General features: G+C 52.6%; 1 protein-coding gene across 4 annotated transcripts; it reads right to left on the bottom strand.

Moving 5' to 3' along the window:
- ZNF385A (zinc finger protein 385A) lies at window positions 1-26507 on the bottom strand. 4 transcript variants are annotated; one of them, XM_066258510.1, is made up of 8 exons: window positions 26443-26507; window positions 19773-19909; window positions 8070-8180; window positions 6274-6436; window positions 3555-3797; window positions 1770-1939; window positions 1478-1573; window positions 1-1320 (listed from the first exon to the last, which is right to left on the bottom strand). In XM_066258510.1, exons 1-8 carry the CDS (start codon window positions 26450-26452, stop codon window positions 1090-1092), a joined length of 1161 nt encoding a protein of 386 aa, XP_066114607.1. In that variant the 5' UTR covers window positions 26453-26507; the 3' UTR covers window positions 1-1089. The 4 variants fall into 4 exon arrangements, with proteins under 4 accessions (XP_066114607.1, XP_066114608.1, XP_066114610.1 ...); XM_066258511.1 differs by lacking the exon at window positions 26443-26507 and adding an exon at window positions 20988-21107; XM_066258513.1 differs by lacking the exon at window positions 26443-26507 and having other exon boundaries at window positions 8070-8193; window positions 19773-19890.
- Between the last annotated feature and the right edge of the window lie 1316 nt (window positions 26508-27823).

Here is a 27823-nt window from a genome sequence, read left to right as displayed (position 1 = left end):
GACAGAGAGAAACGAATCCAGACTTTATTGTCAGGGAGAAAGAAGGAAAAGGGAAAGGCATGGGTTGGGAGCCAGGATTGCTACATCATTAAGCAGAAAGAGTTGATGGGGAGGGAAGGCCAGTAGGCCGTTCCCCTCTCCGGTGGGGGGTTGGAAGGGCTGACAATACTACAGAATTCACAGGGTGTGGGGGAGGTCACGCCCCCTCCCGAGTTGTACTGTGGAGTCTGGTGGTTGGGGACAGCCATGAGGTCTAGGAGCTGGTATGGAGAGGCTACAGACTCTGCGAATCTTGCGGAAAGGAGAGGGGCAGGGGCGAGGCTTCTATTGCTTTTTGCTCACAGTTTTGCGGAAGGCGAGGAGGGGGTGGGCTTTGACTGGACACCCCTTGCCCCCCTCAGTACCCCTAGGGCTTTGGGTGCTGGTGAAAAGAATGGAATCCGAACTGGGGAAGAAGGTGAAGGGTCTATAGAGGCATCTACTTGGTCCCACCCAAGTGCCAGAGTGCCTCTAAGTGCTGTCCCCTGCTGTGGACCCAGCTAGACCTGGGGCAGGGGCTTGGTGCGGGCGGGCACAGTGAGGTTGCAGGCGGTAAAACCAAAGTGCTTTTAAGGGATCCCGCCTGTTCCCCTCCCCCTGTGGAGGACGGGGGTGTTCACGGAAGCGCTTCAATTTTGGGGTAGAGGGCCAGAGTACCAGAGTCTGCTTATTGCCAAGAAAATCCATTTCTGCCCCCCAGGCCCCGACCATGGCTTGTGAACCCCATTTTGTGCTAGGTTTGGGGGGAAGGGGTGGATGGACATGGCTTTTGGGAGGGGGGTGTCTCCAAGGGGGCTCGGGGTGAGACGGCCCCCCTTTCCTAGGGGAGAAGGGCAGGGGGTGGGGTTCCCTGAGATCTGGGGTGTTCCCCCCCTTCTGAAGCCCCTCTCCCCCACTACCCCTCCCCTTTCCTAGACCCCCTACCTCGGGTGGAGGGGAAGGAGAGAGATCATTCAGGGAGTGCCGGGAGGAGGGGCGGGCTGGGAGCCCATAGGCCTGAGTCCCGGCTAGAGGTGCGGGCGTTGAATGGGCGGTGGTTCAGGGTTCAGGTCAGTAGGGGGAGAAGAGGATGGGTCCATGCGCCGTCCGGATGGGCCCAGGGGCTGGATGGAGCAGAGGATGGGTGATCGGCGGTCCCTGGAGAAGAGGTGCTGCTGGAGCCGGGCGCAGGGACAACGGGGAGCCTGCTGCCGCTGCCATTACCGCAGCCACCGCTAGGGGGCTGGGGAGCAGGCCGCCGGTCAGGGACTTGGGCAGCTCCTTGGAGAACGTCAGAGTGCCCTGCAGCCGTGGAGGGGAAGAAGGAGGGAAGAGAGAGGGAAGAAGTCATTCTTTGGTCCTGCAAACCCAACCTCTCCTCAGGTGGCCCTCGTCCCTTTCTCCTCCGCGCACCGATTCCCCCATTGCCGAATTTTCCAGCGCCCAGCCAGGGTCTTACCGCTAACTCTGCAGCGCCCCGAGGCTTTTTGTGACGGCTCAGTAGCGGGTTGGGCTTCCCAGCCACGCCATCTCGGTGCCGCCGGCTGGAAATGTGCTGCAAGGGTGAGTGAGTAAGGGGCTGTAAGGCGACTGCTAGGAGGCAGGGCATAAGACAAAATCACAGCCCAAGTACCTGCCCCTGTCCCTTGTGTGGAACCTTGTATAAGAGCCCTTACTCAAACTCCCTGTTCTCCCTTCCCAATTAGCAGGTGGACCTATTCAGAATTCTTGGGAAGAGCCTTGGGACCCACCTGTTTCAGCTGGACCTCCGAGTTGACCTTGACATTGCAGATCTCACAGTGGAAGGTTCGGTCCTGGGCAGGGGCCTCTGGTTCCCCAGGAGTGGTAGGCCCTAGCCGAGGGTAAGCTTTGATGGGGCCCAGCCCACTTCGGGCCTCCAGAATTGTCTTGTGCTTAGTACCTGAAACACACAGAGGGAACGAGGTAAGGAGTGGAGGGAAAATTCTCCAGGCCTACGAGGCCTCAAATACCCAATTCTTTTTTTTTTTTTAATTTTTAAAATTTTATTTATTTTATTAATTTTAATGCAGTGACATTGATAAATCAGGGTACATATGTTCAGAGAAAACATCTCCAGATTATTATTATTATTATTATTTTTTTTTCTGAAGCTGGAAACGGGGAGAGACAGTCAGACAGACTCCCGCATGCAACTGACCGGGATCCACCCGGCACGCCCACCAGGGGCGAAGCTCTGCCCACCAGGGGGTGATGCTCTGCCCCTCGGGGGCGTAGCTCTGCCGCGACCAGAGCCACTCTAGCGCCTGGGGCAGAGGTCAAGGAGCCATCCCCAGCGCCCTGGCCATCTTTGCTCCAATGGAGCCTTGGCTGCGGGAGGGGAAGAGAGAGACAGAGAGGAAGGAGGGAGGGGTGTGGAGAAGCAAATGGGCGCTTCTCCTATGTGCCCTGGCTGGGAATCGAACCCAGGTCCCCCGCACGTCAGGCCGACGCTCTACCGCTGAGCCAACCGGCCAGGGACTCCAGATTATTTTGACATCTGATTATGTTGCATACCCCTCACCCAAAGTTAAATTGTCTTCCGTCACCTTCTATCTGGTTTTCTTTGTGGCCCTCCCCCCCTCTCCTTCCTTGCCCCCCCCCCTTTACCATCACATTCTTGTCCATGTCTCTGAGTCTCATTTTTTTTTTTTTTTTTTCTGAGTCTCATTTTTATGTCCCACCTATGTATGGGTTCATATAGTTCTTAGTTTTTTCTGATTTACTTATTTCACTCAGTATAATGTTATCAAGGTCCATCCTATGTTGTTGTAAATGATCCAATGTCATCATTTCTTTCTTTCTTTTTTTTTTACAGAGACAGAGAGCCAGAGAGAGGGATAAACAGGGATAGACAGACAGGAACGGAGAGAGATAAGAAGTGTCAATCATCAGTTTTTCGTTGCGCATTGCAACCTTAGTTGTTCATTGATTGCTTTCTCATATGTGCCTTGACTGTGGGCCTTCAGCAGACCGAGTAACTCCTTGCTCGAGCCAGCGACCTTGGGTCTAAGCTGGAGAGCTTTTGCTCAAACCAGATGAGCCTGCACTCAAGCTGGTGACCTCCGGGTCTCAAACCTGGGTCCTCAGCATTCCAGTCGACGCTCTATCCACTGCGCCACCGCCTGGTCAGGCCTGATGTCATCATTTCTTATGGCTGAGTAGTACTCCATAGTATATATATACCAAAGATTTTTAATCCGCTCGTCCACTGACAGACACAATACCCACATTCTTAATTACAATATGAGAGGCATCAAGTGCGGGGTTCCCAAGCCCCTCAGGACCCTCCCACTCAAGCATAGGATGGGTCAGAGGAGAGCCATAGGCACAAGATGTAAGGTGGGGAGAACTGAGGAAGTAAGGGACTAAGGGATGGTGGACATGATTAGGAAGGAAGATAAGTTGGTAGGTCTTAGAGGGTACAGAGATATTAGGAGCCAGGGTAGCTAGGATGCAGGGAATAGGAGTGGGCTGAGGACAGGGGAAGTGGGGGTGTAGGGCAGGGGAGTCCATACCTTTGTTATGCGCCTCAAGCTGGGACAGGGAGTTCACTGCCACCTTGCACAGAGCACAGTAGAGCAGCCGCTTGGCCTTTTCCTCCTCTTCCTTGCTACCTCTAGGAAGGGCAGCTGGGGCTGGAGTCACTCCTTCACCCTTGGTTGCACCCTGACCAGTCTCAGGAGTGTTAGGAGGGGATGGGGAACCAGGCTGTTTCTCTGGGGATCCTGGGGCTGGACCCAGTCCATTCTCCATGGAAGCTGTTGTTGGGGGAGAAACACAAGGGTCACTCTAGATGGCTTTTGGAGAAGATTCTTTATGTGGAGGAGACCCACCTCCATTTCCTGGAGGGCAAGAGCCCAGGAATTCCCACCCTGTGACAACATGAATGCTCTCATGCCCTGGGCCAGAGCCAGATGTGGTCCAGCTGCCGCAGGCTGGGTGTGAGACTTCAATGCCTGGCTCACTCTCCATAAGCTGGGAAAGGCCAGGGGGTAGAGGAGGGAGGTCCAGCCCATGGTGTCCCCTTCAGGGTGAAGCTGGTAGCCAGCCTAGCCAGGGGGAGAGGTATGGAACAAAGATTTACCCCTCAGTGGCCTGCCAGCCAGCCTGGGCTTCCTGCCTGGCCAGCCCCTTCCCAGAGTCCTGTCCAGTCCCCAGGGAGGCAAGCCAAAGAACTCTAGGAAGTCACAGAGGCAGGACGAGCAAGGAGAGATTGAAAGAGACAGACACAGAAATAGCAAAAGAGAAACAGAAACAGCAGAACCGGAGAGGGAAGAGACAGGGATGCGGGCTGCTCTATAATTCATGGCTCGATTAAAGATGCACAGGCCCTAGGCCTCAGCGCTGGGTTCTGGCCTCCGTTCAGGGGAAACTCTAGCACTCCCATTCTTGCTCCAGCAGCCGATCCAGTTTCCGGGTCATGAGGAGGCTGGTGGTGGGGGTGGGGAGCTGGTGGGAGGGGACCTCCTGACCCCTGCAGGTGTCCATTTGCTTGTCCATTGTGTGGTATTTTCCTTTATTTCACTTACTCATTTCTGACATCCTTTATCTCCATCTCAATCCAGACAGCACACTCACATCTCATTCTGGATAGGACTTCATGGCTTACAAAAGCAGGGCAGGTATCACTATTTCCTTAGAGAGATACCATAGGAACTAAATGAGGTAATATGAATAAAGCACCTAGAACAGCGCTATTGAAGAAATGTTACCTACCACCACCATTATCCCAATTTTACTGAGATGTTATCAAATTAACCCAGATGATTAGGCTAAGAAGCAACTGGAGCACAGTTAGAACTCAGCTCACCTGCCCACTCTATCTGCATCCCTGAGGGATGGTGTGTATGTGTGTGTGCTGAGAGGGGCGGCCTGGTTCACAGGCTGGTGCTGCAGATCCTTGGTTCTCATTCTGCTTAGGGTAGGGCAGTAATAACAGGCAAGGATACAGAGGAAATGGGCTGTTGGGTCTCTCTGGAGTTGGCCATGACTGACATCTGATGTAGCAATCCCAGGATGGGGGTGGCTCATATCTTCCTGTCTTAATAGTCCTTCTTTCCAGTTTCTTGGCTGGGAATATGGTTAAAGATGGCCAGTAGCCATGAGGGAGAAAGAGTTTCAGAGTTGCCTTTTGTAAACCCAGAAAAGACCTCAAAGGTCTTAAAGTTTTACTCCCCGCTTTCCCAGGAAAGAAAAAACTGGCCCAGAAAGGTCAAAAGATCTACCCAAGCCTGACCAGGCGGTGGCGCAGTGGATAGAGCATTGGACTGAGATGCCAAGGACCCAGGTTTGAGACCCCGAGGTTGCCAGCTTGAGCGCGGGCTCATCTGGTTTGAGCAAAAGCTCACCAGCTTGGACCCAAGGTCGCTGGCTCAAGTAGGGGGTTACTCGGTTTGCTGAAGGCCCATGGTCAAGGCACATATGAGAAAGCAATCAATGAACAACTAAGGTGTCGCAATGCGCAAAGAAAAACTAATGATTGATGCTTCTCATCTCTCCGTTCCTGTCTGTCTGTCCCTGTCTATCCCTCTCTCTCTGTCTCTGTAAAAAAAAAAAAAAAAAAAAAAAAAAAAAAGAAAAAGAAAAAGATCTACCCAAGCTTGTGTTGGCGCAGCAGATAAAAACCTCCACCTGAAATGCCGAGGTCACCAGTTCAAAACCCCGGGCTTGCCTGGTCAAGGCACCTACAAGGAGCAACTACTAGTTGATGCTCTCCAGTTCTCACACCCTCCCTTCTCTCTCTCTCTCTCTAAAAAATCTATAAATCTAAAAAAAAAAAAAAAAGGAAGATCTACCGAAGATTATCCAAAGAGTTGCCTGGGTTTCCTAGACTTTCAGTCTTCCCTGAGGGGAGCACCATTGGGTGGACCCTCAGATGTCCTAACTCCCTCCCCTGCCCCTCTTCCCAAGATGAAGGGGCCTCTCCCTGGATTCCATGGTTCCCTTTTTCTTGAGGAAGTTTGTCAGGTGGCCTCACCCTCGCCCCTCTCTGACTCACTGGGCGGTGGGGAGGACAGACAGTGGGAGTTCTGTTGAGAGGAGCTGGGGTGAGGGGGAGATGACAGGATGGAAAGTTTGCATCACTGTGCTTGGCTCCAGGACTCACCTTGGGTGGGGGTAGGGGTAAGGTAGGGGCTGAGGAAGAGAAAGATGAAAGCAGAGGAAAATTCTGGGAAGTGTGGAAAGAAGAGAGGAGAAGAGATCAGTTTAAGAATGTGGGGGGCTCAGATCTACCTGGACGAGGGGCTACAGCATCCCCATTCTGGGGGGTGCCACCTGGGGGAGCTGTGTCTCCAGGTTCCCGGACGCCAGGCTCCCTGCCTCGGGTCTTGGCGGCCTCGATGCCTTTGACTCTTCGGGCATGACGATTACCCTTGTAGTGTGCCTCAGCCTGGCTCTGCGGTGATGGAGGAAGAAAATGGAAACCAAGATCACCTTTCATTGAACAAATCTCCCTGTAGGGCTCTTTCAGGTCCAAGGTGGTCTCAGCAGGATGCAGTGAGTGAATCTCTCCTTACACCAGTGAGATGTAAAGCCCCATGCCAAGGAGCCCTGCTTATTCCTGGGGCTCGGACAAACTTCTCAAGTTGGAGTCCCTGGGAACCTGGATCCCTACCTAGCTCAGGCTCCACCTGCTACCACACCCAGGGCCTGGTTGCAGATTTAGGCTTCCCACCTAGTCTTGAGGTGAGGGAGAAGGACCCCACACCTACAGACTCCTAAATGGGAGGAGTCTAGCAGTCAAGCCAGTTAGCATCCTCTTAGACCCTGGGCCTGTGTCCCCTGGTCCTGGGATCCAGGCTTGGCTGCGTCTACCCTCAATCTGAGAGTCCCAGAAGCTCCAGAGACGTGGGCTCTACCTAACTACTGCCGCTTGGGTCTCATTTTCCCTGAAGCCTCTGCAGACACCCTGGAGGACCCTGGCCCCAAGCCCAGCTCTGGAGACAGAAAGCAGCAGAGACAGCTGTCAAAACAGAGCCGCTTGGTTGCGGAGGGACAAAAAAAGGAGAGGGCTGCTTGTTACTGGCCCCCACCCCTCTGGTCTTCTGCCTTCCACTCCTAAGTGGAGCCTGGGTTGGAAGAGGGGTTGCCTGAGGTTGAGGGGAAGGGGAGGTCTAAAGCTGACTTGGTCATGGCTCCACCTCCCCCACCATGTGCACCCCCTGATAAGAACATACAATCCTAGAGTTACAAGGTCACCCAGAGAGAAACAGAGTAGAAATAAAAGGTGTGGATAGGCAGAAAAAAAAGATCGAGAGGTGGGGTGGGTGGCGGCAGCGATGTGCACAGCTTGGCAGCGCAGTGTGTGTGTGTGGACTGGGCAGAGAAGCAGAGCAGGCTCTGTTCCCCTATTCAGCAGAATGAGGCTCTGCTCTTCTTCTACAAAAGCTCTTAGAACTTGTACCCCTCAAAGTCCCCTCTAGACTCACACAGAAATCCCAAGGGAGCCTTGGAGGCAGGAAATCTGGGAGGCCAGCACCTACATTCTGAGCTCTCAGCGGTTTCTCCCCATAAGAAGTCCCATGGAAGGGAGTGGGGGCCTGGCTTTGCATGTGATTTGGAGGGAGGAGAGTGGAGAGAGGAGGAAACCAGGCAGTTAGAGGAAGTGGGTGGGTCAGGGGAGGAGTTCAGCAAAGTCCAAGGAGGAAACAGGCTTTGCAGGGAGCCAATAACCTAACTCAGTTCTGTGCCCTAGGACCAGTGGGCCAGAGGCCACGTTCCCACCCAAACACTGATGGCCACCTGTGTTCCAAGAAGCTCTGAGCCAGGGATACAGCAGTCCTTAGGGAGGGAGGGCTCAGCCTTAGCAGACTGGTCTACTTCATGCTGAAATGTAAAGTCATCTCTTGGACTTCTCAAGTGCCTTCTATCATCTCATGCCCTTCCCACAGTATCCCGTTCACTTCTCTTCCCTTGATGTCCTCTTAATCCCTACCCCTCACCCAAGGCTCCCAGACTATGTTCTCCCCCAAGACCCTCCAGCTGCCCCTGCCCCACCCGTTGAGTGGGTGAGTGTCTGGGCTTCTTACCTGAGAATTGAAGCGGATCTGACAGACATTACAGGAAATGATGGGCCGCTTGGTCTTGAGCAAGGGTCCCCCAAAAGTGTGGGAAAGCACAGCCTTCTGTACAGGGTCCATCTGTGGAGGCAGGCTGGGGTGAGCAAGGAACCCCAGCACAAGCTCATGTTCATCGTCCCCCCAGAGGCAGAAGCTGGGTTCAACCAAAGTCCCCAGAGCCTCCTTCTTATCCTCAGTATGCTGAGGGCTCCGAGTCTCAGTCCTCCCTGATTCCCTCCCAGCCCTATCCTGACAGCACTAGAAGGGATCTGAGAGGTCAGCTGACCCAGCGCTCCCATTTGACAGAGGTAGAAGTTGTTTTTTCCAAGGTCAAACCATGAACTAATAGCAGAGCTGGGACTTGAACTGGCACTCTTGTCTCAGTCCATCATACCCTGAAGAGCCAACTCAGTCATCTTGACCCATCTCCTATAGCTAGGCCGATGCACTAGAGGCCCACTGACAGAGACTCGCAGCAACCCAGATCTTAGGGCCTTCAGTTAAGGCCTTTTTGGCCTTCCCTCTGGGGCAAGACTGTCTACTAAGCTAAGCTTCTGGCCCCAGGAGACAGATGTAACCAGCTTCCCATCTCTTGGCCCCAGAAAACCTGAACATACTCACTCCCTGGACCTCTTTAAAGCAACATCTTCTAGAGGGAGTAAACTCAGGAGGAAAACACACACACACACACACACACACACACACACACACACACACACACACAGCGCACGCACGCGGGAGGATAGGTAGCTCTAGCAGATAATGGGGAATGTGGGAACGTGTAGGGAGCCTAAGAAGCTGGGTTGGCCTGAGGCAGCCCCGATCTTCTGAACTGTGTCTCCCTGATCAGAGAGCTTCTGGGGCAGGGCTGTGGGGCTAGGCGGGATTAGAAACAGTTTCTGCCTCCACCCTGGGTCAGCAGATGTCTTTGCAGTCTCCTGCCAAGAGTTCACATGAGGAGGGGAGAGGATGGGAGTTTCTCTCTGAGGCCTTCTGCTATCAGAGGATGAAGCCAAGGGGACTAGAGGCATGAAAACAGCCTCCCTGCACAGTCCTCCTCCCTTCTGGCCCCTAGGCAGCCAGGGAGAGGCAAGACTGGAATGCAGCTGAGGCTGAGGAGGGTTGGGTGATCCTCCTGGATTTATAAAAATGGAACCAAATTAGACCTGAAACCTTATCTTCCAGGTGGAAGATCAAGTTAAAAACAGTTGCTGGTAAAAAAAAAAAAAAAATAATAATAAAAACAAAAACAGTTGCTGGTGACTTGAGGGGAGGGTCCTTAGCTCTTCAGCTGAGTCCCTCCCTGTGCCTAAGACTACTTGGTTCCAAGTGAGACACCAGTGAGAGACAGGAATGTGAAGCAAAGGGAGAAAGGGGGTTCAAGTCTGGAAAGCCCCACATATCCTGTCTTTCCTCTGCTTTCCACAGTAGCCTCACTGGCTGGTTGGGGTAATTCAGGAAAGATGATTTAATATCTTTGTGAAAAGGGTTGCCCCATCTAGTAGTGGTTGAGGCAGGAACCATGACCAGGTTCAGATAACTGGTCTGACAGATAAGTGTCAATCTCTTGGCCTGCCCTTGGCTGGAAGCAGACCCTCTCAAGTGGCTCACTTTACACCTCCTGAAAGCCTAGGACCTATTCAAGAAATAGCCAAGTAGGAAGAATGGGTGTGTCTGTGTGTGTGTGTGTCTAGGCAGGCTGTGATCAATCTGTGCATGGGTGGAGTGTGAAAGAGTATCATGTACTATGTGTATACCATTTATGTATCAACATTTTTGTGTTGGGGGTTCTGCTGACTCCATGAATGGCCAGGTTGTATAATCTTCAGCTGTGTTTGTGTGGTTTGTGTGTGTGTGTGTGTGTGTGTGTGTTTAATTTACAAAGACAGAGAGAGGGACAGATAGGGACAGACAGACAGGAAGGGAGAAAGATGAGAAGCATCAATTCTTCGTTGCAGCACTTTAGTTGTTCATTGATTGCTTTCTTATATGTGCCTTGACGGGGGGGGGGGGCCTATAGCAGAGCCAATGACCCCTTGCTCAAGCCAGCGACCTTGGGCTCAAGCCAGTGACCATGAGGTCATGTCTGTGATCCCATGCTCAAGCCAGTGACCCTGCGCTCAAGCTGGTGAGCCTGCGCTCAAGGAGGCAACCTTGGGGTTTTGAAAGAGCGTCCTCTGTGTTCCAGTCCGATGTTCTATCCACTGTGCCACCGCCTGGTCAGGCTTCAGCTGTATGTTTATCTGTGTGACTGTATGATGTGTTTGGCAGAAAGAAAGACAGACCAAGTTGGAGATAGCTTTAATCAGAGAAAGGAAACAGATGATGGCTCTCAATTCCCTATCTCTAGGCTTTGGTCCTTCCTATCCAGAGATCCCACCCCCCAACTCTGCCCCAGGGTTCTTCTCAGTCCCTGGGCTTCCTCACATGCTGGGTGGGGAATGGAATGCAGCCCAAATAGAAACCCAATCTGGGCCAGGAAACCTAAATAGATTAAAATAATAGGGATAGAGGAGAGGGATGGAGAGGGGAGAGTGGAGGTTCCTGATTCTGTCTAAACCTGGTCCCATCATCCCAGCCTGCTCCCCTGTGTGCCCGAGGACCCAGTGCCCTGAGGATGACTTGTGGGCTGACCATCCCAAAATCCATCCCCTGAGGATGGTCCCTGTCCTTCCTCCAGGGTTAGAGCCTTTTCTCTTGCACGACCCCCTCCTCAGCTTAAGTTCATAAATACCAACTGGTGGGGTGGCAGGGAAGAGGGCATCAACCCAGTCAGGTGGGTCCTTCCCACTCTCTCCTCCAGGAATTGAGGGAACACCAGGCTGAAGATGAGGGCTCCAAGGCCCAATCTCTGTGCAGGTGGAATGTGAGCCACTGAAGTGCTGCTTCAGACCAAGGTCAAGAGGCCCTGGTGACCTAGATGAGGGCTCTCTGGGGAGGGGAGGAGGCCAAAATCTCCCAGAGCCTGTTCCACTCCAGAGCCCCTTCCCTGGGATTTTGGCCTAGGAACTGCCTGGAAAGGTCCACAAAATGGTCCCCTCTCACTTGCCCTCCAATAGTAGACATGAAGGGGAACTGCTCCCTGAAGCTGGGGCATAATGAATCGGGAAGGGCAAGGGGGAGGGAAGGGGGAAACCAGATCAGAAACACGAGGGGGGGGCTATGATTATATTTCCTTCCATTGCCCTTTATCTGATGGTAGTTGCTGCCCCTTGTTTGACAGCCCCACTTCCCCAAACCCCCAAATAAAGGCAGAAAGGAAAGGGGGTGGAATCTTATTAATGGGAAGACCTGAGGACAGGACAGATAGAAACAGGAGAGGGAGCTAGGGGGTGTCTAAAGATCAGGTGGAAGCTGGTGGGGGAGGGATGCTGAGAAAGAGAGACCGGGATGGGGTCAGGGCTGGAGACTAGGGATCTGAGCAGCATGGTAATTTCAGGGTAGGTGTAGGACCTGACCGGATGTCTGAAGATTTGGGGGACTCGAAGGATCTAAGTCTGGGGTATCCAGTATGGTGGCAGCAGTCTGGGGGCGCCACCTGGGATCCAGAGATTGGTTGGGGCCCGCGCCAGTTGTGGGGGATGGGCCGGATAACGCGAGGACCAGGCGAAGGGAGAGGTAGCCAGCCCCGCAGAGGCGGGCGGGGATGGGGTGGGGGTGGGGGGCGCTGCGGTAGCAGCGGGAGCCAGGGAGAGAAGAGGGGATGGGTGGCTTACCCTGCGGGACCCCGGGGGCCGCGGCTCCATGGCCCGGGATGGCGGACCCGGGCGGGGGCCTCGAGCCTTGCCGGGCCGGGCAGGCCAGGGAAGTGGCTCTCGTTGCCGGGGTGGCTCGGGGTTGTGCGGCCCGGCCGGCCGCGAGAAGGGGAGGCGGTGCCGGCAGGGACCGGAGCCGCCCCGGAGGCGGGGCCGAGGGCGGGCCGAGGGCGGGGGCGGGAGTAGGGAAGAGGTTTGAAGAGGGGCTAGGGCGAAAAGAGGAGGGAGAGTCCCAGTCCAGATACTCGTTCCAGGGAAGCCCTAGTCATGGTGTGAGGGGCCGCTCGGCCTGGTGATGGGCACTGACCAGATGACCTCGGCTTTCCTCCACCCGGGACCCTTCCTGGGTCTAGTGTATCCACCAGTCCTACGGACGATCCTGTTTCTCTAGCTTGGACATTTCTCCTTTCTTTCATCCCTTCCTCCCTGATCCTGTTTTCTCTGTGGTCAGTCTCTCTTCCCAGTCCCAGACGATCCTTCCCCTGCTCCCTCTGTACACGGGTCCTGCGCCCTTTTACGTGCCACCTTCTCTACTTGGGATGGGGAACTGAGATCAGGTAGCCAGGTGTCAGGCACTGCTCTCTCAGTTATTCCTGTGAACGGTTGGAACTGCGGGCGCCTGGCACAGAACAGACTTCAGGCTGGAGACCTCGTTCCTACCTTCTTCCCTCATCCGCCACCTGCTGGAGAACCAGGTTCCCTAATAGTTTATGCTTTTGTGCACTTGCTTGCCCTCTGGCGGTCTAGTGGGGGCAGCATTGCAGGACAAGGGGCGGGAGGGCAAAGCAACCCACTCCCCGAGACACCTCCTCATCCTCTCTGGACAGGTTCTAGGATTCCCTCTCTCATCTCTGGATCTCATCACCTCTCATTCCACTTAGGGCAGACAGATGAGTGAAGCAGGGGACTGGATGTAGATAGGCTGTCTTTGGGAAATAGTGAAGGATGTACAAGGGCAGAGGGACACATAATACAGGAAGGGGGTCTAAGGAGTAAGAACTGCCCAATTAGGAGAGCAATCTTAGAGTCCAAGGATACCGTCACCACCTAATGCTGATTGAGCCCTTGGAATGTGCCAGCCTCTGTACCAAACTCTGCGTGGATTATCTAATTTAATCTCCACAACCACTATTCTGAGTACTATTTTTGTCTTTATTTTATAGATGAGGAAACTGAGGTTAAATAATTTGCTTAAGGTTGTAAATGAAGAAGTGGCTGAAGTGGGATTTGAATTTAAACCTGGACAGCCTGACTCCAAAGCTATGTTATTAACTGTTGCACAGTACTGCCAAAGGCCTGTCTGCACCTTTTCTGCAGTCCCCGTTCCCCTGCAGAATTCAACACTATTGATGCAGCCCACTACACTCTCTCCCTTGGCTTCTCCAGCTCTACAGAAATTGGGTTCTGTGGTTCTGTCCCCACCCCTTCCAGTGGCTCCTCTGTTTCCTTTGTGCAGCTTCCTCCTGTTCCCACTACCTAATTCTGCTGATTTCTCAAGGCTGAGGCCTTGGCCACACAATCTTTCTCTCTCTGATCCTCCCTTAAATAGAAATAATAGCAATAACATAATAATCATAGCAACTGAACATTTACTTTGTGCTATGCGTTATGATTATACAACACGATTCTCACAACCTTGTGAGCTGGTACTATTCCTATCTTATTTTACAGCTGGTAAATCTGAGGTTCAGAGTGATTAAGTAATTTGCTTAAGGCCACACAGCCACTACTTTCACTATGTCAATTCAAGTCCTGACAGTCACGTGCCAAAATTGGTGCTGCTCAGTACTCTGCTGCACTCTCCAAGCTTATCCATGCTCCTGGCTTTACATTGCTCGTCCTCACTGCCCACTAGAGACAGTGGAGTTATGAACACGAGGGGAATCAGAAACCCTGGATTATCCACCGGGATCCCTAAGTAGTTTTGTGATTGGGCAAGTCATTTAACCTCTCTGGGCCATTATTTCCTTATCTAAAAAATGAGGGAAATAATGGGCGACCTGGGGTAAGTATAAATCAGGTATTTGGTTGGGGGAAAGTATTCCCAGTATTCTGCTCTAGTTACACCCAATCAACTGCACTTTCTCAAGTGCTCTTTTCCAGACCTTGTTCATGCTATTTGCTTCTGTCTGGAATGTTCTCTAAGGCTCCTTTTAAAATCCTACTAATTCTTCAAAGCCCAAATCATATGTTACCTGCTGCAAATTCAATCCCTTTTTCTTCTTCTTTCTTTTCCTCCTTTAGCTCAGGTCAGTCCCTTGGGCACCACCACATCCAGCAAGTCTTTTTTTTTTTCTCATTTATAAATTTTTATTTATTTATTCATTTTAGAGAGGAGAGAGAGAGAGAGACAGAGACAGAGAAAGGGAGAGGAGCAAGAAGCATCAACTCCCATATGTGCCTTGACTAGGCAAGCCCAGGGTTTTGAACCGGTGACCTCAGCGTTCCAGGTCAACCCAGCAAGTCTTTCTTGACACCCTTTTGAGCTCCTATAGAAGCCAAATGCCTCAGACACAGCTCTTCTCACACTATAGGGTAAATGTTAACTTGTTATTTTTCCTACTAAACTGTGAGTTCCCCAAGGGCGTGAACAGAGTCTTGTGTCCTTGGCACCAGGCCCAGTGCCTGACACATAGTAGGTGCTCAAAATAATAATTTTTTTATTTACTAAATCATTATTAGTGTCTGTTTCACAATATTTATTAATTCTTTTCTGGTTTGCATTGCAGATTACTGTATTTCTCCCCTGAATATAAGCTCCTTCAAGATTGGACCATATTATGACCCTGGCCAGTTGGCTCGGTGGTAGAGCTTCGGCCTGGCGTGTGGATGTCCTGTGTTTGATTCCTGGTCAGGGCACACAGCAGAAGCGACCATCTGCTTCTCCACCCCTTCCCCTCGCCCTCTCTCTTCCCCTCCCACAACCAAAGCTTAGTTAGAGCATGTTGGCCCTGTGCACTGAGGATGGCTCCATGGCCTTGCTTCAGGCGCTAAAATAGTTTGGTTACTGAGCAATGGCCTCAGATGGGCAGAGCATTCCCCAGCAGGGGCATGCTGGGTGGATCCTGGTTGGGGCACAAGCAGGAATCTGTCTCTCTAACTCCCCACCTCTCACTTAAGAAAAAAAAAATTCTAACACCATACCACCCTGGAAGTGCCCAATCTGGTTTGATCTCGGAAGCTAAGAAAAAAAAAAAAATTAGCCTGACCTGTGGTGGCGCAGTAGATAAAGCGTCAACCTGGAAATGCTGAGATCACTGGTTCGAAACCCTGGGCTTGCCTGGTCAAGGCACATATGGGAGTTGATGCTTCCGGCTCCTCCCCCCTTCTCTCTCTCTGTCTCTCTCTTCTTGCTCTCTCTCTCTCTGTCTCTCTCTCCTCTCTAAAAAAATGAATAAATAAAATAAAATTTAAAATTAAAAAAAAATTAGACCATGTTATATTCACCCTAATGTCTCCATTGTAACTAAAGCAGTGCCTTGCTTATAGTACCCATATTCCCCCCATGTATAAGATGCATCTGTGTGTAAGACACACCTTAATTTTGGGGCCCGAAATTTGAAAAAAAAAAGTATTACATAAAGTTATTGAACTCAAGTTTTATTCATCATAAAATTCATAGAGCCTGACCAGGTGGTGGCGCAGTGAATAGAGCATTGTACTGGGATGCGGAGGGCCCAGGTTCGAGACCCCGGGGTCGCCAGCTTGAGCGTGAGCTCATCTGGTGTGAGCAGAAGCTCACCAGCTTTGACCCAAGGTCTCTGGCTGGAGCAAGGGGTTAATCCGTCTGCTGAAGGCCCACGGTCAGGGCACATGTGGGAGAGCAATCGATGAACAACTAAGGTGTCGCAATGCGCAACGAAGTACTGATGATTTATGCTTCTCATCTCTTTGTTTCTGTCTGTCTGCCCCTGTCTATCCCTCTCTCTGACTCTCTCTGAAAAAAAAAAATTCATAGAACTCCTTATCACTGTCAAAACTCCCATCCATTAGCTTGTCCTCATCTGTGTCTGATGATGAATCACTGTCTTCAACAATGAGCGCAAAAACAAGTGCGAAGGCCCTGGCTGGTTGGCTCAGTGGTGGAGCGTCGGCCTGGCGTGCAGAAGTCCCAGGTTCGATTCCCAGCCAGGGCACACAGGAGAAGCGCCCATCTGCTTCTCCACCCCTCCCCCTCTCCTTCCTCTCTGTCTCTCTCTTCCCCTCCCGCAGCCAAGGCTCCATTGGAGCAGAGATGGCCCGGGCGCTGGGGATGGCTCCTTGGCCTCTGCCCCAGGCGCTGGAGTGGCTCTGGTTGCAACAGAGCGACGCCCCAGAGGGGAGAGCATTGCCTCCTGGTGGGCACAGCATCGCCCCCTGGTGGGTGTGCCGGGTGTGTCCCGGTCAGGCGCATGCGGGAGTCTGACTGTCTCTTCCAGTTTCTAGCTTCAGAAAAATACAAACCCCCCCCCAAAAAACAACAACCCCCCCAAAAAAAAAACAAGTGCAAAAAAGTGGGAAATGCAAGTAAAAAAAATCTACAACCACTGTATAAGACGCACCCAGTTTTTAGACCCCAAATTTTTCAGAAAAATGTGCATCTTATACATGAGGAAATACGGTAAGTACTTAGTTTTCTCATCTGTAAGATGAGGATAAAGTCATAGCTACTCTATCGGGTTGCTGTCAAGATTGAAATATAAAAAATATGTGTGACCTGTGGTGGCGCAGTGGATAAAGCGTCGACCTGGAATGCTGAGGTCGCTGGTTTGAAACCCTGCGCTTGTCTGGTCAAGGCACATATGGGAGTTGATGCTTCCTGTTCCTCCCTCTCTCTCTCTCTTTCTCTCTCTTCTCTCTCTCTAATCTCTAAAATGAATTTTAAAAATGCATGTTTGTACTTGAATATGGTTTGATGGTGGGTTAGAGTAAGTCTCCAAGCCTCAAATTCTGCCTATTTAACATTTCTGGCTCGATGTTACACTGGTACACCAACTCACCATGTCCTAAAGGAAGTTCAACAGCCTCATGCTGGATCAGCTTCCTCCTCCAACCCTCTGCCCCTGTCAAGGTGACTTCTTCTTCTTCTTCTTCTGCTTTATTTATTTTTTAATTTTAATTTTAATTTTGAATTTTTCTGAAGTTGGAAACGGGGAGGCAGTCAGACAGACTCCCGCATTCGCCCGACCGGGATCCACCCGGCATGCCCACCAGGGGGCGATGGTGTGCCCATCTGGGGCATCGCTCTATTGCAACCAGAGCTGTTCTAGCACCTGAGGCAGAGGCCATAGAGCCATCCTCAGTGCCTGGGCCAACTTTGCTCCAATGGAGCCTTGGCTGCAGGAGAAGAAGAGAGAGACAGAGAGGAAGGAGAGGGGGAGAGGTGGAGAAGCAGATGGGCGCTTCTCCTATGTGCCCTGGCTGGGAATCAAACCCGGGACTCCTGCATGCCAGGCCAATGCTCTACCACTGAGCAAACCGGCCAGGGCCTTTTTAATTTTTTTTGTTTTTTATTTGTTTTGGGTTTTTTTGAGTGAGAGGAAGGGAGACAGAGATATAGATTCCTGCATGCACTCCAACTGGTATCTACCCAGCAACCCCCATCTGGGGCCAATGCTCTGCCCATCTGTAGCCATGCTCATGACCGAGCCATTTTAAGCACCTGAGGTGGAGGCTCCACGGAGCCATCCTCAGCGCCCAGGCTGACATGCTTGAACCAGATGAGCCATGGCTGCAGAAGAGGAAGAGAGAGAAGAGGGAGGGGGAGAGGTGAAGAAGCAGATGTCGCTTCTCCTGTGTGTCCTGACCAGGAATCAAACCTAGGACATTCACTGGTCGATAGTCTACCACTGAGCCAACCGGCCAGGGCCCAAGGTGACTTCCTCCTCCCAATCACAGAGGCCTGAACCCTGGAGTCATCAAAGATGACTCCTCTTGGCCCTGGCCGGTTGGCTCAGCGGTAGAGCGTCGGCCTAGCGTGCGGAGGACCCGCACGGGCAGGGCACATAGGAGAAGCGCCCATTTGCTTCTCCACCCCTCCGCCGCGCTTTCCTCTCTGTCTCTCTCTTCCCCTCCTGCAGCCAAGGCTCCATTGGAGCAAAGATGGCCCGGGCGCTGGGCATGGCTCTGTGGCCTCTGCCTCAGGCGCTAGAGTGGCTCTGGTCGCAATATGGCGACGCCCAGGATGGGCAGAGCATCGCCCCCTGGGGGGCAGAGCACCGCCCCTGGTGGGCGTGCTGGGTGGATCCCGGTCAGGCGCATGCGGGAGTCTGTCTGACTGTCTCTCCCTGTTTCCAGCTTCAGAAAAATGAAAAAAAAAAAGATGACTCCTCTTTCTGCTCCCCAACTCCCAAACTCTGATTGGTTACCATGGTCTTTCAATATTTCCTTGGAAATACCTTGCCCATCTCCCTTCCTTTCTCTGCCACTGTCACTAGACACCTGCTGGTCTGGCACTCCAAGCTTCCTTGTAGGCCCACATTGCTGAAATAGCCTCTTCATTGGCCACTTTCCTCCAGCCTCTGCTCCCTTCCATCCAGCTGCTTTACTCACCTTCCTTAAACACTTCTCTTACCAAGACACTCTCCTGATCAAGAATGGATAATGCCTGGCAGGTTGGCTCAGCGGTAGAGCGTCAGCCTGGCGTGCGGGGGACCCGGGTTCGATTCCCGGCCAGGGCACATAGGAGAAGCGTCCATTTGCTTGCCTGACCAGGCGGTGGCGCAGTGGATAGAGCGTCGGACTGGGATGCAGAGGACCCAGGTTCGAGACCCCAAGGTCACCAGCTTGAGCGCAGGCTCATCTGATTTAAGCAAGGCTCACCAGCTTGGACCCAAGGTCGCTGGCTCCAGCAAGGGGTTGCTCGGTCTGCTGAAGGCCCGCGGTCAAGGCACATGTGAGAAAGCAATCAACGAACAACTAAGGTGTTGCAACACGCAATGAAAAACTAATGATTGAGGCTTCTCATCTCTCTCCGTTCCTGTCTGTCTGTCCCTGTCTATCCCTCTCTCTGACTCATGCTCTGTCTCTGTAAAAAAAAAAAAAAAAGAATGGATAATGGCTCTCCACTTCATGTTGTATTAAATCTAGACAATTTTACCACCCTCCACGACCTACCCCACTGACCCTATCCACCCAGGGTGGACATCAGAGAGCTGGAACTTACAAAAAGGCATGTTTATGCCCCTGCTGATTCCCTCTTTCTTGACATCACTGCTTTCTGGATATCCTATCAGCCCTCCCACCTCCCTACAGACTCTATCACCCACTAGGTCTGGATATTTCTCTAGATGGTGGACTAGATGAGTTATGTAAAACACCTAGCAGCCTGACCAGGCGGTGGCGCAGTGGATAGAGCATCAGACTGGGATGCCGAGGAACCAGGTTCAAGACCCCCAAGGTCACCAGCTTGAGCGCAGGCTCATCTGGTTTGAGCAAAAGCTCACCAGCTTGAGCCCAAGGTCGCTGGCTCAAGCAAGGGGTTACTCGGTCTGCTGAAGGCCCGCGGTCAAGGCACATATGAGAAAGCAATCAATGAACAACTAAGGTGTCGCAATGCGCAACGAAAAACTAATGATTGATGCTTCTCATCTCTCCGTTCCGGTCTATCCCTCTCTCTGACTCTCTCTCTGTGTCTCTGTAAATAAATAAATAAATAAATAAGTAAATAAAAACACCTAGCAGAGTGTCTAGCCCATGGCAAGGCCTCAGCAAATATTAACTATTATTGTTATTGTTATTAGTAATACACCAGATTAAAAAAAATGATAATAATACACCAGATAGCCAACTATACTTGTAATTGACTAGTAAGGGAGATTGGATTCTAAAAAGAGATAAGGAATTAGATACAAGGGGAAGAGGAGAAGAAGGCAAGGGTGGGTCTGAGGGAGAGCTGAGGTTACAAGAGAGTGGGGCAGGCAGACCGCCTGCTACTCACAGTGCTGTAGTTGCTAAAGAGGCCCAGGGTGGGGGCTGGCTCCAGTGGGAAAGGCAGGATTTGCTTGAGGTCCAGTGGGGGCTGCATGATGGACGTCTGCCGTAGCAGAGGGAGGGGCCCTGCCCGGCTCAGGCTGCCTGAAAGGCAGAGAAAACATTATTTGAGGCAGGAAGATTGAAGCCTATCAGCCCCGCTCCCCAGCTGGGGCCCCCACACTCAGAAGTATGACCCCCATGCACACACACTTCCCCTGCTCGCTGGCTCTGGAGCAATGGAGCACGGTGCCCTGTGGGTCTGGGGAGGGTGCAGATCAGTCCTTCCCTTTTGGGTCATTTTCACTTCTCCTTTCTCTAGCCTTCATCCTCCACGACCACTAATTAGGCATTAAACACTCAGGAAGAGCACAGACCTCTGCCCGCTGCATGTTGGACCAGCAGGACTTGGGAACCCTGAGCCCCTGCCCACTCCCTTCTCCTGGTTTTGCTTTCCCCCAGGGAACCCCCAAAGCTAGGTTTCACCCCAGGGAGAACAGTCAGGTGGGTGCTTCACCCCACTGTCCAGAGAGGGTAATATTGAGGCCTAGATTTGGATGAGGGCTATTGAATCTTTTAGGCTCTCCAAAGAGTTATGATGTTGTCGTAATTGTAATTCTTAATTAACTGTTGACACCTCTGGGGTGGGTAGTAGGTGAATGGCATTTGCTTGGGGGGGGGGCGGACTGCCCCGGGGCCCTTCTCAGGGCACTTCTCCCAACCTTCCTGTCTTTCCCCATGCCCTCCTGTGCAACCAGGAGTGCTCAGCTCCAGCTCAGCAGGAGGAACTAAGACCTGACCTGCTCTCTGGGAGGGGAATGCCTTGGTCTCACCCAGAGGGGAAATGAAAGTCCAGGCTGCCACTTCACTACCCTGCCCTCAAACCTCTTTTCTTGTCTCCAGAGCCATGGGAGGAACCCCACCAGGCTCCAAAGGAGTGGCCCAAAGGCCCTCAGGACCCCTCTGCTGGCCCAGCTCCCTTCTTCGACCTCCCTGTCCATGGGTTGGAAACTCTGGCTGTCCTTCATTATTCTAGCAAGCCCCTGTCAGCAACAGAGCTTCCCAAGAACAAAGGCAAACCCAGGAGGCTGCAAGCTTGGCCCCGTCCTCCCTTGACTTTACTGGGGCAGAAGGTTTCCCAGATCCTTTCTTGCTCCCTCCACAGAGACTGCCCTTTTCATACCTTCAGTTTATGGTGCCTGCCGCTCTCAGGCAGTGGTCTGGCCCTGGCCCCGGCCCCTCAGGGCCCGGGGCCTGGGCCTGACAGTGTCCCCTTCCCTTGGTTTTGCCCCCTGCCCTCTCCCTTGCCAGCACCCCCTCCCCCAGTCCAGTCAGTAGAATCAGCCAATCAGAGTTCTGCAAAAGTGGGGCAGAGGGGAGGGCAGGGGAGCAGGGATTAGGGGAATCAGAGGCAAGAGGGGGGGGAGGACTCAGGCACAGCTGGGAGCAGGGAGCTGGTCCAGAAAGGTCTAGAGGGGTCTGTCTCTTCTAACCACTGCTATGACTGGGTAGTCAGGGCGCCTGAGTCAGTGAGGGGTCAAGACTGCAGGAAGCTCGGGTTCCAGGCATCTGAATGTTGAGGGGCAGGATGCTTGGCTTTGGCCCTTGGGCATATAGGGGTCTGTACACCGTGTGGCCATTCCCTTTCTTTCTGTACACTTGTGTGCATGCCTTTGGAGTTGGTATGGGGTAGGAGGAAAGGAGGGAGAGACAGACAGACAGACAGACAGACAAGGGTGAGTAAAAGGGAATGGGAAAGACTAACAGCAGGAATAAGTGACTAAGAAAGGGGACGCAGAGAAAAGGATAGAGAACAATGGAGAGGTGGAAAAGAGTGAAACTAGACAGAAAAACAGGGACACTGCTGAAAATCTGGACCTGGAGCTACAGACTAGGGTAGAAAGCCCAAAGGACAGAAAGTAGAGCAAGACAGGAAGAAACAGACAGGTACAGACAGACTGACGGGGTAGTTTAACCATCTCTTCTTCCTGGTCTGTCTGCTCATAGCTTCTCTTCTCTGCACCCTGCCCCCTCCTGCCTGGCACACAAGACCAGGGCAGCCTTAACGAGCCCTGGGTGGCATCAGGAATGGTGAGGGAAACCTGAGCACTCCTGGAGTCCTGGGCACCCAGCAGCCACCCTTAGCAGCTGGTTTGGGGCTGGCACTTGCCCTGCCCAGAGCACCAGAGACAGCAGCCCAGTTCTTTCACTCTTTCCCGGGTTGAGTATTATCACATTGAATCTCTGAAGGTAGTGATGATTCAATGGGGGTAGCTGATATTCTCTTTTCCATTTGACATGTGAGGAGACCTGAGGATCAGAGGAGTTGAAAACTTGACTGATTATATGTATCAGAGCTGGGATTTAAATCAAGATCTGTTGCACTCTATAGCAAATTCTCTCTGTGCTACATAACTCCAAAAGGACTCTACTCTAACTCTGAAGCAAAGTTCTGAGCAGAGGCTTCCATCTTGTTCAAAGAGAGGAAGGGGAGAGCAAGTTCCATGCACTTCCTGGGAATGAAGGAAAACAGGTAGCAGCCACTCCATTTCCTACAGCCAACAACTCACTTTTTCCACTGACACAAACCCTGGAGGGAGGGGTGGGGGGAAGGGGAAGTGGGGGGAAGGGATGAAATGAGGATGGAGATGCAGCTTGTAGGATAAATGGGTGGAAGCAGGACTCTTGCTTTCAGGTAGTCCAAGACTCAGTTCCCTCTTCCATTCCTTTTCTGAGAATAATAGTTGCCACTTTTTGAGGGATATAGTTGCTACTATATTCCAGGCAATTTACATACATAGTCTCCCTGCTGATGGAGGCACTGCTCACTAGCTAGTTGACTGGCTAGTTTCTTGGATTCTCTTGGTCTCATTTCACATTTTTCAAATGAGAACAAAAGTACTTGCCTCATGTTGAGAAGATTGAACAAATCTATGTGGCATGCCACAAGGGAGCTTAATGAATAAATGTTTACTGAATAAATTAATCCTTGTTTTGTAGATGAGGAGAATCAGCTCAGAAAGGAGGAGTTACTTGATTAAAGTCACACAGCTAGTGAGAGAATTGAACCTGTGTTTCTGGCTCCAGACACAGGACTTTCAAGCACTACACATTTCTGGGTAGACTAGGCATGGGAGGGGGAGGCAGGAGTATATAGTAAGGACCTAGGAAGCAGGAAATGAGGTAGGATATTCAAGACTCCTGTTATTTGGCCAGGTGAAGGCTTCAGTCGGGTTTGGAGGAGGAGGTGGAGAGCAAACTGGAGTGTGTGTGTGTGTGTGTGTGTGTGTGAGAGAGAGAGAGAGAGAGAGAGAGACAGAGACAGAGAGACAGAGAGACACAAGTCGGGCAGGGCAGGCCACTTCAGAGGGTAGCTCATTAGAGTAATTACCTCCAGCAGATAAAGCCCCACCCAGCTCTGTGGGGAACTGCCAAATGCTTTATTTAAAACAGCTCCCAATAAATTTAGAGGGGTGAACTCAGCCACTTGGATGGATGTCCATTTGTCCATTTCTGTGCCCTACCTTCCCCTAGGCACTTTGATCCTGCTCAGGTTTCCTCTCCAGCATCAAGCCACAGCCAACTCCTTCCAGCCCACTGAGGTCTGGTCTTTCCTTTCTTCCCCAGAAATTCTAGTCTGGTTGGAGTCCCGGCCCCTTGGAAATTTTAGGTTGGGCTTGGGGCTTCAAGCCCTTGTGGTAAAGATTGGGAGTGTCTACCATGAGCTGGCTCAGGGAGTGGCTGAGTACAGGTAGAAACAGGAGCCAGGAAAGGTGTTAGGGTAGGGTTGTGGGTTAATGTTGGTCGCTAGAGAATGGGCTAGGATGAGATTCAGATTAAGCAGAGATATCAGCGTTAGTGCTGTAAATTGTGTTAGGGCTCAAGGTAGTAAAAAACATGAGGAATTAGACTCTGGGGCCAAGGGAGAAATTGGATTGGAATCTGGACTGGGATCTCTTCTCTAATCCATCTCTTTTTCTCTCCAGGCCTTTTGGCCTCTTCTCCTTCTCCAGAAATGCCCAACATTGGGGGTTGAGAGGAGAAGCTTGAAACCCTGGGTCTTGCCTTTTTGAGCAAGTCCCATGTAAATGTCTCCTTCTGCCTCAATTTCCCCCATCTTGGCAAGAGGCAGGCTGAGGGCTGGAAAGACTTTGAAGTCAAAGATGAAAGCAACAAGGGGATGATTATAAATAACTACTCAAAACATCATCCCTAATAACCCTGGGGTAGATGTGAGTGGAGGCAGGGCCAAAGGGAGAAGGTAGCAGGAAGGGAAGAGAGAAACAAAGCCTCTGGGATATCTTCCCAATCTGACAGGAATGGGTCTCTCCCAATGACTTTCCCTTCACCATACTAGGGGCCCAGTTGGAGAGGACAGTAAGAACAACCTGGAACAGGGAACCTGAGCCCAGAACCACCTCCTTAAACCTGGGCCCACAGTCTAGAGCTTAAGCAAGCAGGCTGGACCTTCCCTGCTGGCCAGGGCCACCAGGCACATAGGCACATAGACACAGTAGACCTCAGCATTCAGAGCTTGAAAACCTTAGTATATAGGCCCTGAGGGTGGGGCCTGAGCACAAGCTGGCAGTTTCCTCCCTTTCCCCTTCTTTCTCAAAGAGGACTAAGCTGGCCCTGGCCGGTTGGCTCAGCGGTAGAGCGTCGGCCTGGCGTGCGGGGGACCCGGGTTCGATTCCCGGCCAGGGCACATAGGAGAAGCGCCCATTTGCTTCTCCACCCCTCCCCCTCTCCTTCCTCCCTGTCTCTCTCTTCCCCTCCCGCAGCCAAGGCTCCATTGGAGCAAAGATGGCCCGGGTGCTGGGGATGGCTCCTTGGCCTCTGCCCCAGGCGCTAGAGTGGCTCTGGTCGCCGCAGAGCGACGCCCCGGAGGGGCAGAGCATCGCCCCCTGGTGGGCAGAGTGTCGCCCCTGGTGGGCGTGCTGGGTGGATCCCGGTCAGGCGCATGCGGGAGTCTGTCTGACTGTCTCTCCCCGTTTCCAGCTTCAGAAAAATACAAAAAAAAAAAAAAAAAGAGGACTAAGCTGTGTGGGCTTGGGCCAACAGGCTTCCCACCCCTTCTGTGGGTTGGGCACAAGGAGGCAGTTAATTGCAGTGTCTTCCAGGGAGATGTGGTGGGGGCCTAATTGCTGGATCCAGGCATTCTTCCTGTGGGGGGATCTTGGTTGAGGTGAGTAGGTCTCTGAGGTCCTCTTTGGGGCCTATTGACCAGGGGAAGTATGGCTCATGCTGGCCTGTTCTGAACAAACATGATGCTGCTTCTGGGCCTCACGCCGAGGGTGAGGCATGAGTTAGTTGCACAGGTTGGAGGAATGTGGAGCCTGTCTTTGGGAACCTGAGTCCAAGTCATGTCTGCGAGGGTCACTCTAGAGTAGTCCTCATAAATGGGTGGGAATCTTCTCTGCTAGAGATACCCTTGGGAAGGAGGCAGGCAACCAGTCAGTCATGACTTTGTTCCCTCATTCATTTAATAGTTACGAAGTGCCAGGTGGAAAGGGCAGACATAAAGTGGTGAGAGAGTAAGGAGATTCAGGAGGGGGGAGTGAAAGAGATGGAGGAAGATGCGAAGAAGGGATAAAGACAGCTAATGGGAAGTCAACAGGAGTCAAATGAAAGAAGAAAGCAAAAGAGCCAAGGACTCAAAGAGCAGAGGGATGAAGCAGCAGCTAGGCAAAGCCTAGGGCACCAACATAGAGCCAGATGTCCCTAGTGTGTGGTGGTGGGAAGACCACAGGTGTCTGGGTCTGGTTGGTGGGGCTCCCGCCATAAACGGGCCCCAGGAACTGACCTACCCAGGGCAAACGTCAGAAGTCAGAGGACAGAGCAGCCTGCAGACTATTCGGAGGCAGGGGCCTGGAGCTCAGATGATGAGGAGTCCAGTACACAGCTCATCTGTCCCTCTCCTCCCCCATCCTGGGGTTCTCTTCTGATGTAGGTCATGAGGATGGGGTGGCTGTGGCTGAAGGGCTGTCAGAGCCCGCGGGAGTTCCCCGCCCCCATTCTTACTCTCTCCATTGCCCGCCCCCACCCCCCAAACCAGGCAGAGATGGGGGTGAGGTGGGGAAAGAAGGAAGAAGAAGGAAGCCGGGAAGGAAGGGCCCAGGCAGCAGAGCAGGGAGATAGGGGCAGGTTCTGGCGTGTTGGGGCAGGATGGCTGCGGAGACAGGACCTGAACCGCAGGGGCCCTGGGATGGACAGTTTCCTCCTTTCCCTCTTATCCTGGGCCCAGAAGGACATCGGAGCGCCAGAGCTAAGGGTGGGGGAAGACAGGTCAAAGCCTTTCCCTCAACTCCACCAGGCCGAGACCAGCCAGCCCCTTCCCCCAGCTTCCTGTAGACAGTAATATAGTATTCATGAGCCTCATGAATACGCAATGTTCTCATTATGGGGAGGGGGTCTCCCTCAGCTCAGTCTGCTCCTTTACCACTCCCTAGATTATCGAGAGAAGCGGCAGTTTGGAGAAGAGGGTAAGAGGGGACCCCAGATGTGGAGCCAGATGAAGGGGGAGGGGGAGCTGGTCGCTGACGGGCGACCGCAGTCACCGCGGTGCAAGGGGGTGTGGGGGGGTGACCTACTGAAGGGGACCCAGGGGCCTAGAGTCTGGAGCTGCAGAGCCCACTCACCGAGGATCATGCTGGGGACCCAGGCGCCCGGGATTCCGCGTCGCTCTGTCCCGGGTCCGTTCTGACCCGGCTGGGGGTACGGGGGGGGGGGGGAGGAGTCGGAGGAGGAGCAGAGGTTGGTCTAGGCGGAGCGGGGGTGGAGCCCGCAGCAGGTGAAGACCCGAGGAGGAGGCACCCGGGCACCAAGGGTTCTGTGAGGGGGCGTCCTGGCGGCTCCTCGCTCCCTCCCGCTTGCTGCCCCTGAGTCTCCTGGATTTACGGTGTCGCTGTGGCCAGGGCTGGGGAACGAGACATCTTGAAGACAGTGTGAGGTGATGGAGGAAGCTGAAAACTGAAACGCCTGGGTTCCTGGGAAGGGCTGTCTGAGGGCAGGAAGTCTGGTCCTGGGCTTATATGGGGCAGAGGATGCCTAAGTCAAGTACTCTGGGGAGGGATGGACCCTGGTTTGGGTAGGTCACCTTGATCCTTTCCAAAGTGGTGGGCTAGGTGGGGGTGGGGAGAATGTTTGGGGAGGCAGAGTACAGGACACTGGATATATTTTGTTTCTCTCGTTTTAGAGCAGGATGCCTGTGGGCTGGGTCTCAGGTGAAATGTGGGGTTGAAGATGGTTGACAGGTTGATCTATGACTGGGGTCCAAACGCCTAGTCCTTAGGGAAGATCTGAATGAAGAGACTGTAATCAGTGGATCCAAAAAGGTGGAAATAGAAGCTTGCAACTGAGATCATCAGGGCAACCAACAGATGACATAAGATCCAGAACAGAGGTTCAGCCTTGTAGAGATGACCTGGATTGGGGTGGGGAAAGGCATATCTACCCAGGGCCTGAACCCAAGGCCCTCCCCACTAAGGCGAACTTGGATTGAAGAGGACTGATGGGAGGTTTTGGTGAGGTGGAGGGTAGGGTAGAGGATAGCAGAGAATGTATGGGTTGTGGAGAATGTCTGGGGAGGCAGAGTACAGGACATTGGATATATTTTAAGGACCAACAAAGGGACCGGGCTAGAGGCAGAAACTAGGACACCAGTATAAGGCTGGAGTCGGAGTCTAGGTGTCTGGGGAAGATGCAGCTGCTGTAGCTGGACCTGCCTGTACCTGCCCCAAGAGGGAGGGCAGCAGGAGGCCTTCCCAGAATGCCAAGCAGCCAGCATTAGGCCAACCCCAGACAGAGGGAAAGGAGGTGACTGAGAAGCAGAACACTTAGGATTTAAGGAAGGTGATAGCAGGACTGGAATTGTTGAACACTCTTGGAAGGGAAGGGTACTGGGTCCCCTAGCATCTATGGGTTCTGGGGAGAAGCTGCAATCGACTAGATGGCTATTAGGTACCTGTATAGGAAGCTAAGTTCCTCTCTCTGGGCCTCAGCAGTCTCTTTTTTTTCTTT

This window comes from Saccopteryx bilineata, chromosome 2 (genome assembly GCF_036850765.1).
Source record: "Saccopteryx bilineata isolate mSacBil1 chromosome 2, mSacBil1_pri_phased_curated, whole genome shotgun sequence".
Taxonomy (NCBI): Eukaryota; Metazoa; Chordata; class Mammalia; order Chiroptera; family Emballonuridae; genus Saccopteryx; species Saccopteryx bilineata.
The sequence above is the reverse complement of the archived record's forward strand: the minus strand, read 5'-3'. Positions and strand labels throughout refer to the sequence as shown.